This window comes from Oncorhynchus masou, chromosome 15, assembly GCF_036934945.1.
Source record: "Oncorhynchus masou masou isolate Uvic2021 chromosome 15, UVic_Omas_1.1, whole genome shotgun sequence".
Classification (NCBI taxonomy): Eukaryota; Metazoa; Chordata; class Actinopteri; order Salmoniformes; family Salmonidae; genus Oncorhynchus; species Oncorhynchus masou.
Window position 1 is genome coordinate 19,461,453 of NC_088226.1, and position 20,070 is coordinate 19,481,522.

The 20,070-nt window shown below is 41.4% G+C and overlaps 1 protein-coding gene across 1 annotated transcript; it reads left to right on the plus strand.

Moving 5' to 3' along the window:
- Positions 1-1,952: 1,952 nt before the first annotated feature.
- Positions 1,953-19,413, plus strand: LOC135555834 (globoside alpha-1,3-N-acetylgalactosaminyltransferase 1-like). Its single transcript, XM_064988595.1, has 7 exons — positions 1,953-2,153; positions 13,493-13,531; positions 13,683-13,718; positions 16,245-16,274; positions 16,619-16,651; positions 16,919-17,053; positions 17,634-19,413. The coding sequence occupies exons 1-7, from the start codon at positions 2,086-2,088 to the stop codon at positions 18,322-18,324; spliced, it is 1,032 nt and encodes a 343-aa protein (XP_064844667.1). The 5' UTR covers positions 1,953-2,085; the 3' UTR covers positions 18,325-19,413.
- The last annotated feature ends 657 nt before the right edge of the window (positions 19,414-20,070 follow it).

The window sequence follows — 20,070 nt, forward strand, 5'->3', positions numbered from 1 at the left end:
CCTTCCTGTGTTGTAGTGTGTCCTAAATAGAGCTGTAACTTCCTGTTATTAACCTTGTGACCTTGGTCTGCTAGAAAGAGGAACAGAGCAAGAGTATCAGCTTTACAGGCCTCCTGTGAGCAATTTGACAACAGAATATCATCAACATACAGTTGGGCAAAAAAGTGTTTTGTCAGCCACCAATTGTGCAAGTTCTCCCACTTAAAAAGATGAGAGAGGCCTGTAATTTTCATCATAGGTACACTTCAACTATGACATACAAAATGAGATTTTTTTAATCACATTGTAGGATTTTTAATGAATTTATTTGCAAAAATAAGTATTTGGTCACCTACAATTAAGCAAGATTTCTGGTTCTCACAGACCTGTAACCTCTTCTTTAAGAGGCTCCTCTGTCCTCCACTCGTTACCTGTATTAATGGCACCTGTTTGAGAGGGGGGGGGGGATTGTGGGAGGGGTCTCGAATGGTTGATGGACAGCTATTGGGGAATTTCAGTTTATGGTTAACATACAAGTAAAGTTTGCTATACAGATAAATAATAAGTGCTGTTGTGTATGGCAGGTTGACATTGAAGTTCATATCCAAGTAAAGGTGGGGATGTCGTGTACCGATGTGACGTTCTGAGATAGGACGTCACCACATCAGTAAAGGAATGTGAGGGATTACACGTATAGTGATGGAGTACAAACATGTTGAAGTTTACCTCGGAGTCTGGTTTATTTAATTCAATATAATATCTTCACTTAGCACGAGTTGTAAGTATAAGATTGAACACCTTCCCAAACTAGAAAACTGGAAGGAAAACAAAAAGTGGAGCAAAATGAAAACAGTGAAGATGAGATAAAGGATTGTTGTTGTTGTTTTTTCCTCAAAAAGGGAGCACCAACTGGAGCTCTGGGCCAGCAGCTCTTAAAACACCTGACTAGTGAAGTGACGTCAATTGGTATGGCCAACTTGTCCAACCTCAAAACACAAATGGAAAAACCAAAACCAGTAACAAGGACACACTCATGACTTCAATGATGGATTAATGAAACAAGCATAAAACAAGCCCCTGTCATTTTACAAGATATAAACCTCAGTAACAGTTAAACATTACATTTGGGAGGTATTGCAAATGTTACATGTGTCAAGTCTTAAAATCAAACAAACAAATGCAGGTGGCTGATAAATAGGCACGCTTCCCAATTCTTGTTTGAAATTGTGCTAACTCCAAAATAACTTGGTGCCTTATGGAATAGATGCAGTAAAGAGGGCAATTGAAGGTAGACTGTGGGAGATAGAAGAAGGATTCCGGGTTGGTGCACATTCGACAAATCTGATCTAACAAATTGAATATTCGTCAAATCCGTCATGATTGGTCCGATTTGGATATATTTGGCTGTTTTCGCTGCATAACATTTAGAAGTAGTCCCTTTTCAGGTTCAGAAGAAGTGGCTGCTAAATGCTAACTCCTGTTTGTATAAACTGGTAGCATAACTAGCATAGAGAAATGGTGGTGGAAGTCAAAGTTGTTTTAAACTGTAATGCAGTTGATTGGTGACGATGAAATGAACATTTATTAGGGTTGACATCCATACCATCATTATACTTACATTTTTACCTCAACATATTGTGAAAATCACATGTAAGCAATAGCCTAAATATAGGCCAATTTTGCGGGGGGGCAATGAGATTCAGGATCTTGTATGCCATGTATCAATGGCATTTCCTTTGTTCAGTTCCATTGACCTATTTACTGCATCTTTACCACTTCCCTCTGAAGCCTGTAGTGTAGCTGACTCATCAAACTGGCTATTGGAGGGTCTAATTAGCCCCTTAGGGGGTGGTTTGTCAAATCAGCCAAAGAGAAAGAAACATGAAGAGGCCCAGGAAGGAACCTCCTTCGTTATTATAGGCTACACAAAATACATACATAGACATGTTTCCTGTCACACTAGTTTAAACCGATATCAAACATATTTTACTCGGCCCTAAATCCAGGATTGATTTACAGTACTGGTGATAGTAGATAACTCTATCTTACTTGTGACCAGTATTAATAGGATCAACTAAATCTTTTGGCGACACTATTGGATGAACAATGCGTTTTAGTTCAAATGTCAAGCCATATGTTCTGCTTCTCATTGTTGGAACGTTCTTGCTTCTGGGGTATGTAAACCATTTTGACATTACTTCCAGGTTATTCCTTTGTCTGGTATTAAATCAGGAGCTTTTGAGATAGAAACTAACATGAAGATCTAAGAGCTCTGATATGTTTGTTTTTTTAGATACATTTCTTGAATGTGACTATGTTCTAATCTGTTAAGGGTTGGATGGATTTAAGAAATTAGACTTACTCAGGTGTAAATGTATAACATACCTCTTGAAAACTGAAATTATGGTTTATGTAAGGGATAATCAACGAGGGGATATGCGTTCTACGGAATATTAATTAACGCCGTGGAAGGTGTGTTCTATGAAGGAGTTAGTGGAGTGGAACTAACCTTCCAAGGAGTTGCGTCATTTCCCAGAGAACGCAGAGAGACCCAAATTTGTCGCTAGAAATGTTTTAATTTGCAGGTAGAAATGTGTTCAACATCCACTGAAGAAGCTAGCAAGTTTACTAGATAGCTACAGGATTTGCCTTGGTAACCAAACAGACTTGTTAGTTTAGCTAACCAAACAATCAGTCCTAGCTTGCTATTATGAACATCACATTCGACAAAGCCAATAATAGTAATTCAAATTTTGCTTTCAAAAGCAGCTCAAACATAGAACATGTAAGAATGAAATATAGTCATTGAATTCTACCGTGCTGATATACTGTGCGTTATATGGAAATAATGCATGCTCTAGAATGCCCTTCAAGCCAATCAGAAACAAGTATTCAACAATGCCATGGTATAATAAAGCAATTGTACACGAGAGGGCATGCTAAACTACATTTTTTTAGCATGGCTGTGCTGAAAGAGTAATTTAGCAAAACCTTGAGTGTACAGTTGTTTTTCTAAAACTGGTTACCAATTAAATAAAAAAAGCTTTATTTTGAAAAATGTATTCATAAGCTTCTACTTCATTCCTCAGAAAAAATATGGGTCTTGTCCCAAGCTGGTTGTGAGTTCATTCAATCGGTTAGGTTGCCAGAAATGCGACCCAATCGTGAAGCTTTTTTGTTCTATATCTATGCGACCCAGTTTTTTTGTTCTAAAAGTTATATTGCCATCCAGGCTCGAAGCGCTGTAATCCCATTTTTGCTAGCTAGCAAACTACAGCTAACACAGTCACGTCAAGCCATGCAACCACAACAGCAAAGTAGCCGTGTTTAATTTAATTTGACCTGTTTTCTATTGACATTTCTTTGTATAATATAGTAATAAAATTATGCTGATTCATAATTTCGACTGGCTAAGTAAAGATGTCCGTCTCGTCCTGACACGTTAATTCACAATAGGACAGTGGAGATCAACTATCAATATTGAAACTATGTTGCAAATGTTGAGAAACAGCAACATTTGCACAAAAAATTAGGGGTTCAACAAGGGTTCTTCTAAGATCCTCAAAAAAAGTACATTAGGGTTTTTGGCACTGAAAAATTACCCAAAAAGTTTATTCCATGAACCCAATAGGAATTGGGGTTCATCGAGGAACCGCTTTAGTTCTTGGGGTTTCTTGCAGGAATCTAACTGCCCAGCTGAAATATTTCAATATGAATTTGAGATAATTATATTAATAAGGGGGGCGGGGTTCAAAAATGGACCCCACAGGGTTCTTTGGGGAAACATTAATGGGGGTTATTTGAAGAACTTATAGGGGTTCCTCCATAGTTCCAATTAGAAGACCCCCTAAAGGATCCTCCAGGAACCTTTTCTTTTTAGAGTCTACAAACCCCTGTTGTTGAAAACCAAATGTTAGGCTGGAAGCAAGGGGAAATAATTGTAACTAGTCAGTTAAGAACAAATTCTAATTTACAATGACGGCCTAGGAACAGTGGGTTAACTGCCTTGTTCAGGGGCACAACGACAGACTTTTACCTTGTCAGCTAGGGGATTTGATCTAGCAACCTAGATGTAGTCAGCAATAAGGGAATGATTGCCTCCTAGATGACCACAAAACATGTACATTTCTAGACATATTTTAAAAGCGAGACAGGTAAAGAGCTTTTTTTTGTTTTCAAGGGGCAATGTTGTATATTGGGACAGGCTTGAATAAGCTAAGTAGCCAATAGGCAGAGGGGAGCATCATTTGTCTGATTCTCTGTAATAATGGTATGGCAATAATGCATTTTATTTTGTAAATTGGTTACTTGCGTCAAACAACACAAAAACATGCGCACTTGTCCGAAGGTCAAGTGGATTAACAGGTTAATGTCAAGCCCTGCATTTTTCCCCCAAAAGTCTTATGGAATGTAGGCGGGGCCATTGAGCACAACACATTGGCTGCTACTGTAGGCTGAATGATAGAGGAGCTATTTCCATGTTAAAAAGCATTTTCTACATTGTTTTTGATGGTAGGCCACTCTGATAGTTCTACATTATGATCAAATAGCCACATTAGACTTCTTGGCCACTTAAAACAGTAACGTAATACAGGTACAGCCTCAGAGTTCACAGTAAACGAGAACAGGAAGTTGCACATAATTTAAACAACGTTTAAAGTTTGCGCTCAGCAGGCCTGAAATTAACTCAGTGAAAAAAAATAGGGAACATTGCTTAGAACGCGTCTCAACCAATCAGAATGCTTTTACCTTTATTTAACTAGGCAAGCCAGTTAAGAACACATTCTTATTTGCAATGACGGACTACCAAAAGGTCTCCTGTGAAAATGGGGGCTTGGATTAAAAATACAAATTAATTAAAATATAGGACAAAACACACGTCACGACAAGAGAGACATCACTACATTAATAAGAGAGACCTAAAGACAACAACATAGCATGGCAGCAACACATGACAACACAGCATGGTAGCAACACACCATGACAACAACATGGTCACAAAACAACATTCTAACAGCACAAAACAGGGTACAAACATTATTAGGCACAGACAACCGCACAAAGGGCAAGAAGGTAGAGACAACAATACGTCACGCAAAGCAGCCACAACTGTCAGTAAGAGTGTCCATGATTGAGTCTTTGAATGAAGAGATTGAGATAAAACTATCCAGTTTGAGTGTTTGTTGCAGCTCGTTCCAGTCGCTAGCTGTCTCAAACTGAAAAGAGGAGCGACCCAGGGATGTGTGCGCTTTGGGGACCTTTAACAGAATGTGACTGGCAGAACAGGTGTTGTATGTGGAGGATGAGGGCTGCAGTAGATATCTCAGATAGGAGGGAGTGAGGCCTAAGAGGGTTTTATAAATAAGCATCAACCAGTTGGTCTTGCAATGGTTACACAGAGATGACTTTACCTGCCGATCTATAAATTACATCTTCGTAATCTAGCATGATGTAACGGCGTTCTTCGTTTGTTGAATGAGAGTCGGACCGAAATGCAGCGTGTTGGTTACTCATGTTTTTTAATGAAGAAAAAAACGGAACTATACATGAAATAGCTAATAAATACAAAACGGAACGTGAAACCTAATTGCAGCCTATCTGGTGAAACTACACAGAGACAGGAACAATCACCCACGAAATACACAGTGAAACCCAGGCTACCTAAATACGGTTCCCCATCAGAGACAACAAGAATCACCTGACTATGATTGAGAACCGCCTCAGGCAGCCAAACCTAAACTAAGCACACCCCTAATCAACCACAATCCCAATGCCTACAAAAACCCCAATACGACAACACAATAACACAAACCCATGTCACACCCTGGCCTGACCAACTAATTAGCTAAAACACAAAATACTAAGACCAAGGCGTGACACATGAGTAGGATGGTCATCTGAATCAGGGTTTGTTTGGCAGCTGGGGTGATAGAGGAGTGATTACAATAGGGGAAACCAAGTCTAGATTTAACTTTAGCCTGCAACTTTGATATGTGCTGAGAGAAGGACAGTGTATCATCTAGCCATACTCCCAAGTACTTGTATGAGGTGACTACCTCAAGCTCCAAACCCAGAGGCAGTAATCACACCTGTGGGGAGAGAGGCATTATTCTTACCAAACCACATGGCCTTACTTTTGAAGGTGTTCAGAACAAGGTTAAGGTAATGAGGTAGAAGGTAGCATTCTCCTATCATGCGCCAAACCCAGATTCGTTAGTCGGACTGCCTATGACGGTGCCACATTGAAAGTCCCTGATCTCTTCAGTAAATCCATTCTACACTGAATGTTTGTCTATGGAGATTGCATGGTGGTGTGTGCTCGATTTTATGCGCCTGTCAGCAACGGGTGTGGCTGAAATTGACGAATCCACTAATTTAATTAAAGGGGTGTCCACATACATTTGCATATATAGTGTATTTTTTCCCAATGTTGTATGCATGTTTGAAGAAAGAAAATATATTTCAAAAATAGTATTAAGCAGTTTGTTGTGCTATGAGGTGTAATTGATCAGGATGAACATGTATCAAAACCTCAAACAAGTTGACGTTCAATAATACAATCCATTCCTACCACCAACAAGATCATGTGCACCACTGACAGAGGCTTACAGCTCAGTGGAATGAACACGTGCTCAACAATGCCTGCTAAGGTGGGTTCAAATGAAAAATGTCCAAATTCATAAAACAATGCTAAACATTAAGACATGATCACTTACTAATCAGAACTACTTATACTTGTTACAAATGTGTAATGAAGGTTAATAATTTAAGTAGAACGGACCCTAAATGTTTATGTTCAATACAACAAATATTTAATGTTCAAGTAACTTCAATTGTTAATGTTCAGAATATACTACAGTTTACTGTCAAAAAGTAAATAGTAACAGGTTAAAAAGACAGCAATATGGGTGGGGAAAACACCCGCCCGCGGTGCACTCGGCTATGGCCCATGACAGGGAGGAGCGTCCATCTCAAATCGATCAGTAATCTGCGCCGCTCTGACATGTTGTCAACAACGTCAACATGGTGCATCGTCCAGAAACATCCCATATCTCTTCTCTATAAAATCTATATTAGAATTTTCAAACTAGTTTTACTTGGGATGGCAGATAAAGCGTTTATCAACAATCCTGTGTTTTCACAGAAGCCGTTGGCTTTGAACAGGTCACCGAGCTAATGCCCGGGAGGCGGGTGTGAAATGTCATATGTTTAGTTTCATGGTATCACATGTTGAAATTTTGCATCCCTATGTAACATTTATTAAGTTACACAGATTGAGTGAACCTTGCATCCTTATTGAAACTTTTATTTTTTTGCACTGTCTCTATGCACACTCAAAGAAACCCTCAACCCATCATCTGCTCATTCACACATAATACACATAAATGTATACTGAATCTACACATACGCACACCCAATGACATACAAGCTAATGCTACTCTGTTTATCTAATATCCCGTTGACTCGTCACCTCACCCTTATACACACAGTGCCTTTGGGAAAGTTCAGACCCCTCGACTTTTTCCATATTTTGTTATGTTAGTCTTATTCTAAAATGTATTAAATAAAATAAAAATCCACATCAATCTACACACAATAGCCCATAATACCAAAGCCAAAACAAGTTTAGATTTTTTTTCGAATGTATTAAAAGTAAAATAAATAAATACCTTATTTACTAAGTATTCAGACCCTTTGCTATGAGACTCGTAATTGAGCTCAGGTACGTCCTGTTTCCGTTGATCATCCTTGAGATGTTTCTACAACTTGATTGGAGTCCACATGTGGTACATTTAATTGATTGAAAGTGATTTGGAAAGGCACACACCTGTCTATATTAGGTCCCACAGTTCACAGTGCATGTCAGAGCAAAAACCAAGCCATGAGGTCTAAGGAATTGTACGTAGAGCTCCGAGACAGTATTGTGTTGAGGCACAGATATGGGGAAAGGAAGCAAATCATTTCAGCAGCCAAGACGCATACAAATCCTCCTGATTCCTGCTTACAAGCAAAAACTAAAGCAGTAAGTACTGGTGACTCACTCAATATGGAATTGGTCAGATGACGTAGATGCTACGCTACAAGACTGTTTTGCTAGCACAGACTGGAATGTGTTCCGGGATTCATCCAATATCATTGAGGAGTATACCACCTCAGTCACCACTTCATTAAGTCCATCAATGACGTCGTCCCCACAGTGACCGTACAAACATATCCCAACCAGAAGCCATGGATTACAGGTAATATCCACACCGAGCTGGGGCTAGAGCTGCCATTTTCAAGGAGCGGGACACTAATCAGGATGCTTATAAGAAATCCCGCTATGCCCTCAGACGAACTTTCAAACAGGCAAAGCGTCAATACTACACCGGCTCGATGCTCGTCGGATGTGGCAGGGCTTGCAGACTTATGTGCTACAAAGTGAAACCCAGCGACGAGCTGCCCAGTGACGTGAGCCTCCCAGATGAGATATATGCCTGTTATGCTTGCTTCGAGGCAAGCAACACTGAAGCAGGCATCAGAGCAGCAGCTGTTCCGGACAACTGTGTGATTACGCTCTCCGTAGCCGATGTGAGCAAGACCTTCAAAAAGGTCAACATTCACAAGGCCGCAGGGCCAGACGGATTACCAGGATGTGTACTCAAAGCATGCGTGGAAAAACTGGCAAGTGTCTTCACTCTTTACTGACATGTTTCCCCTTTCCCTGACCGAGTCTGTAATACCTACATTTTTCAAACAGACCAGCATAGTCCCTATGCCCAAGAAAGCGAAGGTAACCTGCCTAAATGATTATCACCCCGTAGCACTCAAAGCTCACATCAACACCATCATGCTGGAAACCCTAGACCCACTCCATTTTTCATATCGCTCCAACAGAGCCACAGATGACACAATCTCAATCCACACTGCCCTTTCCCACCTTGACAAAAGGAACACCTATGTGAGAATGCTGTTCATTGACTACAGCTCAGTGTTTAAAACCATAGTGCCCACAAAGCTCATGACAAAGCTAAGGACCCTAAGGACTAAACACCTCACTCTTCAACTGGATCCTGGACTTCCTGAAGGGCCTCGCCCAGGTGGTAATGGTAGGCAACAACGCATCTGCTACGCTGATCCTCAGCACTGGAGCTCCTCAGGGGTGCGTGCTTAGTCCCCTCCTGTACTTCCTGTTCACCTACAACTGTGTGGCCAAGCACAACTCCAACCCCATCATTAAGTTTGCTGACGACCCAAAGGTGGTAGGCCAAATCACAGACAACGATGAGACAGCATATAGGGAGGAGGTCAGAGACCTGGTAGTGTGCTGCCAGGACAACAACCTCTCCCTCAGTGTTAGCAAAACAAAGGAGCTGATCGTGGACTATAGGAAAAGGAGGGCTAAACAGGCCTCCATTAACATTGACGGGTCTGGAGTGGAGCGGGTCGAGAGTTTCAAGTTCCTTGGTGTTCACATCCCCAACGACAGGTGTGAAGAGGGCACATCAACACCTTTTCCCTCTCAGGAGATTGAAAAGATTTGGCATGGGTCTCAAGATCCTCAAAAAGTTTTACAGCTGCACCATTGAGAGCATCCTGACCAGTTGCATCACCGCCTGGTATAGCAACTGCTCTGCATCTGACCATAAGGCGCTACAGAGGGTAGTGCGTACGGCCCAGTACGCCTATGGGGCCAAGCTTCCTGCCATCCAGGACCTATATACTAGGCGCTTTCAGAGGAAGGCCAAAAAATGTGTCAAAGACTCCAGTCTCCCAAGTCATAGACTGTTCTCTCTGCTACTGCATGGCAAGTGGTCCTGGAGTGCTAATTCTAGGTTCAAACGGCTCCTTAGCAGCTTCTACCCCCAAGCCAGAAGACTGCTGAACAGTTAATCAAACGCCCACCTGGACTATTACATTAACAACCCCCCCCCCCCCCGTAATCTGCTGCTACTCGCTATTTATTATCTATGCATAGTCACTTTACCCCTACCTACATGTACAAATTACCTCGACTAACCTGTACCCCCGCACACTGACTCGGGACCGGTATCCCCTGTATATACCATAGCCTCGTTATTGATATGCAAAATTCCTGTGTTACTTTTTGATTTTGTTTTTTTTACTTTAGTTTATTTAGCAAATATTTTCATAACTATTTCTTGAACTGCATTGTTGGTTAATGGCTTGCAAGTAAGCAATTCAAGGTAAGGTTCACACCTGTTGTATTCGGTGCTTGTGAGAAATACAAATCAAATTGTATGTCTAAAGGGCATACTACGCCATGGAAACAAGAGCATGGGGAGCCCTGCCTAACACATCACAAACAGTTTCTTAGTTAGTGGCAACATATTGAATTCCCGTTCCTCCACAATAGTCAATGCAAACTGAATGACTGAGGCTTTCTTTTCAGCCTGGTCAAACAGGAAAACTAAGTTTACACAATGATTTAACCAACAGGTTTTGTTGCATGGTTGAGGGAAGCACTAACTAAACAGTCATTGAACTTCTCAAGATTTAATCACAAACTATTCAATATATTAACTAGGTATATTGGGATCTTCTATACCACATACCCCTCTCTAATGGGCATTGAATAAAGACAATGGCTCTCTGAAGCCACATGCAATTAATATCAGTACAGTATTTTTGTTAAAAGCAAAAAAATGTAACCCTTTAAAAATGTCTGCACACTTGTGAACCGTTGCATTTTTCAAGTGTGCAACATTATGTGCAATATGGTTTAATTGAAAAGTTCCTGTATACTTTAAATATGTTGCCTACTTTTATATACTACTAGATAGCAAGGGTACTCAACTCTTACCTTACGAGGGCCGGAGCATGCTGGCTTTCTGTTCTACCTTATATTTAGTTACACACACCTGGTGTCACAGGTCTAAATTAGTGCCTGATTGGGAAGAATTTTAAAAAATGCAGTGGAACTGACTTCGAGGTCCAGATTTGAGTTTGAGGGTACTATGGTATTCACGGTATGTTAATAGCTGCACAGACATGCAGCATGAATGTGGCTTTGGCAACACCACATCCAAGGTAATATAAGGATAGTGTAAAGCCTAATTTACACCTTACTCAATACAATTAGAAACGCAAGTGTGTGCGTCCCAGTATTTTGTAACTCCACGAAAATGCGTAGGATTGCCATCTTGTGAAGCTAATTGTGTCGTGTGCTGTCGTAAGAGTATGAATTATATTTAAAATAAAAGTAACAACTGATGTCGAAGTGTCGTGATACGAAACCTTCAGCCCCGCCCCTTGGCCGGCAGCGTGGTGCTTGAGGTGGTTAGCGTCCCGTTCCCTGGATTGGACAGGGCAATATAGATACTTCAGGTTATCTCGGTATAACCAGGACCGCTCGCGTAGCCCTGCCTCTCTTTCTATATCGATACATTGTCCGCGTAGGGAGGTCTTTTGCCTAGCTGGGATGTGTGAACCCCACGTTTATCCTCTAGACTCTTTGGTTCACCACTAATTGATCCTTGAGTTGTTATTAAGCACTAGTCCTACCAGTCTTTATATGATTTCCCTGTGGTTGAGTATTTCCCCTCTGTGATGTATCTAGTTTAAAGTGTGAAGACCTTTAGTCAACTTAGTCTCACTACTCTGCCCGTCGGCTATGCATCGCTTGGAAAATAAAACTTAGATAGATCGATAAGACAATTAATGAATCACTACTGGACACACCTTCCTCTTTGTCTTTTAATGGTAACTCATTTTGTCATAGAGTATTGATCTCTGTTTCCAGTGTCCCGGTAGCGGCGAATGTCAGAGTTGTTATCTCCCGTGCCGTTAACTGTCTTGAGTGCTTTTTACTCGAGACAAAATAAGACTACCGTTTATTTTTGAAAACACTGTTTTGTCTTTTACAATCAAACACACTTCAAAATAGACAATTTGTTACTCGGTCACACACAACGTTAAACAAAAGCATGCAAATGCCTTAATGCTCTATCAAACCTGGTACAATGCTAACACTTATCTCTATATATAAAATACTTAACAGTTTTTTAATTACCTTTGAGAGATGACGGGGAGACCCACGAGGTCAGGAGCAGAGTTTCAATCGGTCAGAGTTCTTTAAGAATTTAGTTAGGTAGTGACTACCCTCTACTGGCTGAGAGGTTGAATTGGAGTCGGTTCTTTACTAAATTTAGAGATTCAAGTTTGGACTGGATGAGAGAACCCACTGGTGATTCCCTGCCCCAATGGAATATCAAAGAGTCTGTGGCACGCGACGAGGCCGAGGTCCTGAGCTCAATCGAGAGTTTAAGTTTCTGAGACTTTCTCTGGATGTACTTGCATCAGCACACACGCACCTGGTCAGTAGGCGACAGGGTCAATTCAGATAACCACAGGTATAAGCAAGGGATCAACTAAAGGACTAGAGTGACTCTCAGTCCCGTTGAACTACCGCAGCTGCCGTGGCACGCAACGAGGCCGAGGTACTGAGCTCAATCGAGAGTTTAAGTTTCTGAGACTTTCTCTGGATGTACTTGCATCAGCACACACGCACCTGGTCAGTAGGCGACTGCACAGCTGTTCAATAGTTAAACGGTATATCGGAGAGTCACTTCTCAGATCCAACAAGTTGGAATCTTTAAGTCATTTGAGTCAGGTACCAATTACCCGAAGTCAAATGGTTGTCTAAATGAATTCAGAATTCAAGAAGTCAGCGCCGAAGTATCGGAAGTTTCTCTATATATACCTTTTAATCTCTCACTCGAGGTCATGTGAGTGTCCTCCCCTCTACAAACTTGGAGGACACACAGTTGCTTTACCACACATTAACAACAGTTCATATATGGGCATCCGTTTATGACAGTGCCCTTACTCTTATAACAGTACATATATGGGCATCCGTTTATGACAGTGCCCTTACTCTTATAACAGTACATATATGGGCATCCGTTTATGACAGTGCCCTTACTCTTATAACAGTACATATATGGGCAGCCATTTATGACAGTGCCCTTACTCTATCAGCAATGAGTCTAACAGCTGTTCCCATTCAGAGGTGTCACTTGAGGCAGAGGGTGGTTCTTCCTGACACCAGTCTTGTTCAGTAGTGGGTTGGCTTGAGTCATCTTCTGGTGACGCTGTCCAATCAGGCATTTCAGTAGGCGTGGTCATCTCTGTCTCTACCATTGGTGGGTAAGGCAGGGGAAGAGGACCAGGAGGTAGATCCATTTGGCGTTTTACTACACCCTCTCCAGGATCTACCCCTGCCCTTCTTCTCTTAGTGCCCTTACCCGGACTCTGATTACCAACTCTGGTTATCCCTATCACTAGTCCGTCTGACCTAGCCGTTATTCCCCATACTGTTTCCAGGCCACGATGTACCAGCATGGTTCCCTTATTATCAGCTCTGACCCTCATTCTCAAATATACACCATCTGTATGTCTACATCGAGAAGCTATTCTACCATTTTCTCCAGATTTTTGCATAGTGTTGTTAGTGTGAAAAATAAATGTTTTCATGACAGACTTGAACTGATTCTCTTCTGCCTCTCCAAAGGTATGTCTACTCCAACTTCTTCTCTGAAAGGCTCAACAGGTAAGATCAAGTTCTGTTAATCTATTACAGCCTAATGTCGCTATAGTGTGAAATGAAAGTCACAGTATTGTCTGATTCTTACTAACAGGGTGTGGTTTGAGGCTTGGATTTAAGGGGAACATTTATATTATGGTTTCATTGTTTCCAACAGAGATATCCCAATTGATGAGGACCAGAAGAGCACCAGGTAAGTTGAGAGAAACTGAGAAATTCCCCCCAACATATTGTGGTACTTGGTCATTTTAATGGTAGGATGGTACATTAAAAATGTAAGGATTTTTGTAGTTTTGTTCTGTCACAAGATAATCCATAAACTTGAGGTAAACTGTGCTATACTCCAGCAGTTTTGTTGTGATCACAAGAAAATCCTAACAATTCAGGCTGATATGGCTGCCAGGGCGTTCAGAGTTTCATAACATTTGGGGCTCAGTCCTGAAGGGCTCATGGGTTTGTGCGCTGAAGGGGGAAAGGACCTTTTCTAAAAATAATTTCCTGCAATTCTACATGACTTGGAGACATGAAAATGATTTTTTTTATATCACACAAATGACCAAAATGACAAGCTACTATGACAATTATATATTGAGATCAATAAAGCAAACTACCCATATCTGAAATGCAACCAATTAGCATAGGCCAATGAAAATAGTGGATACACAGATTTTAGGCCTATAATATGAGGAGGAAATTATAATCCACCAACTTTCCAGTGTCACTTACCAATTCAAACAGATTTTTACCGTCATGATATTTTGAAATATTGCCCAAATACCTTCTAGCTGCTGCCTGCTGTTCATTGACAGCCAGATCACAACAATCCGCTGTTTTATATTTGCTGCGCTGGCTGCATTAACTGCTACTTAGAATTACTATAACAGTAAATTAATAGATTACATTCACTGATAAAAAGCTGTCTCCAAAATAATCACATAGTTTTCACAGATCCACCATGGACCAAAAACATCTCTGTGCGAAAAGTCGTCATATGGTCTGTTTTGTCAACAAACTCAGACAAAAGTAAAAAATACTTTAAAGTACTACCTAACTCGTTTTTTGGGGTGTCTGTACTTTACTCTTTTACTTCTACTTTTACTTAAGAAAATAATGTACTTGTTACTCCATACATTTCCCTTGACACACAAAAGTATTTGTTTCATGTTTTATGCTTAACTCAACAGGAAAATGGTCAAATTCATGCACTTATCAAGAGAACATCCCTGGTCAGCCCCACTGCCTTTGATCTGGAGAACTCACTAAACACCTGCTCATCAAACATTTCAACAATTATCAACATTCCCATGATAATTTCAATATCATGGGCATTAAAATGGGAGTTCGTCCCCCATTTGCTGCTATAACATCCTCCACTCTTCTGGGAAGGTTTTCCACTAGATGCTGCAACAAAGCTGTGGGGACTTGCTTCCATTCAGCCACAAGACCATTAGGGAGGTCGGGCACTGATGTTGGGAGATTGGGCCTGGCTCACAGTCGGCACTCCAATTCATCCCAAGCCCATTTCATGAAGCTCCAGATGACCAGGTCTTGTGCTGACGTTGCTTCGAGGCAGCTTGGAACTCAATAGTGAGTCCTGCAACCGAGGACAGACGCGCTTCAGCACTTGACAGTCCCGTTCTGTGAGCTTGTGTGCGCTACCACTTCGCAGCTGAGCCGTTGTTGCTCCTAGATTTTTCCACTTCACAATAACAGCACTTTCAGTTGACCGGGGCAGCTCTAGCAGGGCAGAACTTTTACCAACTGACTAGTTGGAAAGGTGGCATCCTATGACAGTGCCACGTTGCAAGTGACTGAGCTCTTTAGTAAGGCCATTCTACTGTCAATGTTTGTCCATGGAGATTGCATGGCTTTGTACTGGATTTTATGCACCTGCCAGCAACGGATGTGGCTGAAATAGCAAAATACACTAATTGGAAGGGGTTTCCAAGTACGTTTGTATGCATAATGTACTGCAGCAGGTAACTTACATCAAACCACATCCACTGCACGCACGCCTGTGGACATATGGGATCAGAGCATGACTCAGCTGTGCATGTTCCTAACAAAAACAGCACCAGTAAGTGTCCCACACGAGTGATGTTGGCTCATCTCCAACGCTTGGAAGAGCACTTTTGGACCTACTTCCCAATCTGTTTGACAGTACTCCTGGATGTGACAGCAGGGATGAGGTTACGAACTGTCGACCACGCCCCATGTCTTTGAGAAGCTCCGACGCGCCATGCCTCAAGCACATTCGTCTCATTAGTGGTGGTGAGATAAGAGGCATTATGGCCAGACTAGTTTGCGATTGAGTGTCATAGCCCCACATTAAAAGCATGTGATGGCAAGTTGAGTAGACAATCAGAAATAATGCTAGAATGTTTTTCAATTAACTGCCATAGCCCCCCCCCCCCCAAACAATGGCAGTTAATTACATAATTATTTTCACGTGGGGTCATGGACCTAGAAGGTTTTGGAACCCCCTACACTAATTGCAACTATCCCACTACTATTTGTAATACATTCCATACTACACTAACCTTGAATTGTCAACACTAGCCTCTAACAATTTAAACTTATTAACTCCTTCCACTAATATAAAAATACTTCTGGGCAACTGAAGCAAGTCACACAATTATTTTTCATGTAAAAGTACCCTCTCTAGTTTTTTTGATCTTCATTGTGTTTTTCTTCCGGCTATGTTTTTCTTTTCCTACAGCCTGAGTCGGAACATGGTCTCTCCTGAAAAGTATGCATCTTCATTTTACCCTACCATCTTTCACCATAGCAGTATGGTGTCATGCTATCACATCCATCCTACAAACATCTTCCAAAAAAGCACTTACAATCAATCAGAATAGTGGTAATTCTATGTCATAGCATTGTACATCAGTGTCATGTTTTATTCACTGCATGAATTGGTGATGGGATGCTGTATGTGTTGAGTTTATAGCACAATGGTTGGGGAAGTAGTTCTATCAATGTATATTGTCTGTAGTAGTACAACTATTACATGTCTGTCTATCTAATACTACCAATATCAGCCCATCTCTTCATTACAATTAAGTAATTATTGACATTTTGTTCTCTCAGGCTATTGTACAAGCAGCCCAGTGTCTTGGTGGGGTAAGTAGCATTTTATTCTTATGTTACAGACATATAAGCTGAAACTATACTGTAAGTGTCTGACACATCAGTGTGGGGAGCTTTGATATATTAGGAGGCCACACCTGACATTAGTGTCTGACACATCAGCGTGGTGAGGTGTAGCCTAAAACACCACACCGTGTTTCAAGGTCCTTTAAATGCCAGTACTATAGTGAAGTATTGAGATCATAACATGGCTCTGGTCAGTACAACACATTCAGACAGGACCCTGTTCTGTTCCTCTAGACGTACTGATGTGGTGTCAGTGACCCCATGGTTGGCACCCATCGTCTGGGAAGGCACCTTTGACCCTGTGCTTGTCGACAATATCTACAAGCCCATGAACCTCACAATAGCAACCACAGTGTTTGCCATTGGAAAGTGAGTACAACTTTTGCCAAATATTCAAAAGGGGAATTGAACTATCAATACTTTTGCAACACTGCAACTATAAGGATATAAGTCCCTGATGTAATAAAATATCTTGATGCCTTGGAACAAGTGAATAATTGTACTACTTCTTGTACTGTATTATCTGCTAGACTGTATACGGGTCAGAAAGTGGTATAATGTATTATGAGAATGATGCAGTTAAGGGGACACCAAGTCAGTTACACAACTGAATGCATTCAAGTGTGTCTCCCGCATTTAACCCAACCCCTCTGAATCGGAGATGCTGCCTTAATGACATCATCGGCGCACAGGGAGAAATTGTTGTTGGGAGTTAATAGACATGCTCAAGGGCAGGACCACAGATCTTTCCACCTTGGCATGTCTCAGCGACTCGAACCAGTGACCTTTCGGTTACTGGCCCAAAGCTCTTAACTAGTAGGCTACCTGCCGCCCTATCAGTTACAGATGGTTGCTGGTATCATAATCTCAGGTGTGACCTACTGCCGTTGTGTCTTTGAGCAAGGCACTTATTAATCCTTGTGTTATGTATGCCTTTAAATACTGACAGATACGTCAGGTTTCTCCAAGATTTTCTGGACACAGCAGAGAAGCACTTTATGGTCGGCTTCAACATGCGCTACTATGTTTTCACTGATCGTCCCCACGATGTTCCTTCAGTGAACCTGACTAGGGGTAGACATTTGAGTGTGATCCTGGTCCCAGGTTCAAACCGCTGGCAGGAGATATCAGCCCGGAGGATGGAGATCATCCTGACCACCATCGAACGTCAGATCAGAAGGGAGGCCGACTACATCTTCTGTCTGGACGTAGACAGCAAGTTCCACGCTCGCTGGGGGTCCGAGTCTCTTGGAAGGCTGGTTGCTGTGATACACCCAGGCTACTACGAGCAGACGCGTGACCGCTTCCCGTACGAACGGCGTCCAGCCTCGACGGCCTACATCCCCACGGATGAGGGAGACTACTACTATGGCGGGGCTATGATCGGAGGGTTCGTGGAGGATGTGTACACACTAACAAAGGTATGTTGGTCCCGGTTTGAGGAGGATGTGGGGAATTCCATCGAGGCTGCCTGGCAGGAGGAGAGCCACCTCAACAGGTACCTGCTCTACAACAAGCCCAGCAAGGTGTTGTCTCCAGAGTACCTGTGGCAGGACTTCAAGGCCAAAACCAAAGAGGTCAAAGTAATTCGCTTCTCAGGGGTCATTAAAAACTATGCTGAAGTTCGTTCCAATGTATAAAACGAGGAAGTGGCTATTCAACCGGCAAAAGAAAAACTAAATTTAGTCGTAGCGGTAAAATAAATTGAGGTAAGGTTTAGGAACAAGGGTTAAGTTTCGATATAGTTTGACTGGGGTTAAGGTTAGGGAAAGGCATAATAATAATAATAATTTGGGGGGTGTCGAATCAGAATTAGTTAGGTACCATTGATAAATAAGATGTTTTATTTATTTTCATAAATATGCTTATGTGGGAAAGTCACTTGGGGCCCAGAGAGGGGAGAGGTTAGGATTGTCTTCATATGTGAGGGTATCTGTTAAACCATGTGAAGGGCTCCACAATGTCTGTACTCCAGTCACTCCCTACTTTTCCCATTGGGGGGAGGAGTATGGCAGTGTCTGGAACCATTGTCTGTCCCCTCTGATGTTGCCCTTATCTTGACCTAGAGGCTCACTCCTCTCCGTGAGCTTGTCCAGGAGGGGTTGGATTTGAGATGGGGTAATATCTAGAATTGACAATTGATATATGCCATTGGATGAGGTAATGTTTTAGTAATAGGAAGTACCAAGAACGAGAAGTAGAACCTCTTCTAAGAGAGAACTGAACAATAATGTATAGCTAATGCTGTCTGGCTATGGGATACTCCTCTCTCAAGTAAGTCTTCCTTTGTGCAGTTTTTCTAAGTCCTGTGGTTCGTCATTGTGAGTTGGGAGGGGTGGATCTTTGCTATAAAAGATCTCAGTTGCCATTATGTTGAAACTCTCTCTCACTCTGAATTGATCTGAGAGTCAAAGGGCTATGGTGAAGTTCATATTATTAAAATATTAAGTTAAAGTATAACTCTGACTTGTGTGTGTGGTTTGTAAACTCTCATTTCACTTAGTAATACAGGAAATTACCACGACAGAGATGCTTATATTGGTCACCTGTGGGTGTTTCTTGTACAAATGTGTAATGGAAATGTGTTTCTTGCATATCACAACTCCTGAGAGTGGGGTCACGGGCCAGGTTCACCATTGTTAATATTTGAGTGATAAGAACATGTTTTTTCCTTTTCTATCTATTTTGCATGTTGATTACTGTGAGGGAACGAATAAATAAATATGTAAAAAAATATAACACAATAGAATTAGTATTATTTCTTATTATATGTTATTTTCATGAAATATATGTTTTACCACTTTCCATGTTTGTGTCACTGGACCTTGGTTAAACAAGAAGTAAAGTGGTGTTTTGATTTAGAGCTTTACACTTCAGTGGGAATCACACTAAAATGTTAAATAGTGCTTTCCTCTGGTGGACAGTTAGGGTACATGAAATACTGGGAAATTAAATGAAATGTACAACTTTAGTGACCTAATCATCTGGCAACCACAGCACGGTGTCAGCAGAAGGGGAAGGCCAGAGAACACATACTTGGACTAGCTAAGGAGCAACACCGGACTGGAGGAGGAGGAGATAGTATCTACAATGTAGGACAGGCACCTCTGTGGGACCCATTTATCCACCCAATACATTCAAATCCAAATGGTGAGGACTTTTTAATTGACAAAGAAAGGATGAGCTTTATTCAAATCACACTCATAAGTTATTTGAATGACTCATAATAAACAGATGTAGGACATATCAGAACACTTTCCCTTAAAAAAAGACAATATGGAGGATGCACTTTATTGTGTAAAAACATCCTGCCAGTGTCAGAGCAAACTGCCCTGAAAGCAAACAGAATTTAAACCAGGTGTGTATCTGCCATATTTGACCAAAAG

Excerpts from the sequence above, each read along its gene's own strand:
- LOC135555834 (XM_064988595.1), top strand. The coding sequence starts at position 2,086 with ATGCGTTTTAGTTCAAATGTCAAGCCATATGTTCTGCTTCTCATTGTT. Across the intron at positions 16,652-16,918 it reads CAGCCCAGTGTCTTGGTGGG|ACGTACTGATGTGGTGTCAG; the intron begins GTAAGTAGCATT and ends CTGTTCCTCTAG. Across the intron at positions 17,054-17,633 it reads ACAGTGTTTGCCATTGGAAA|ATACGTCAGGTTTCTCCAAG; the intron begins GTGAGTACAACT and ends AAATACTGACAG.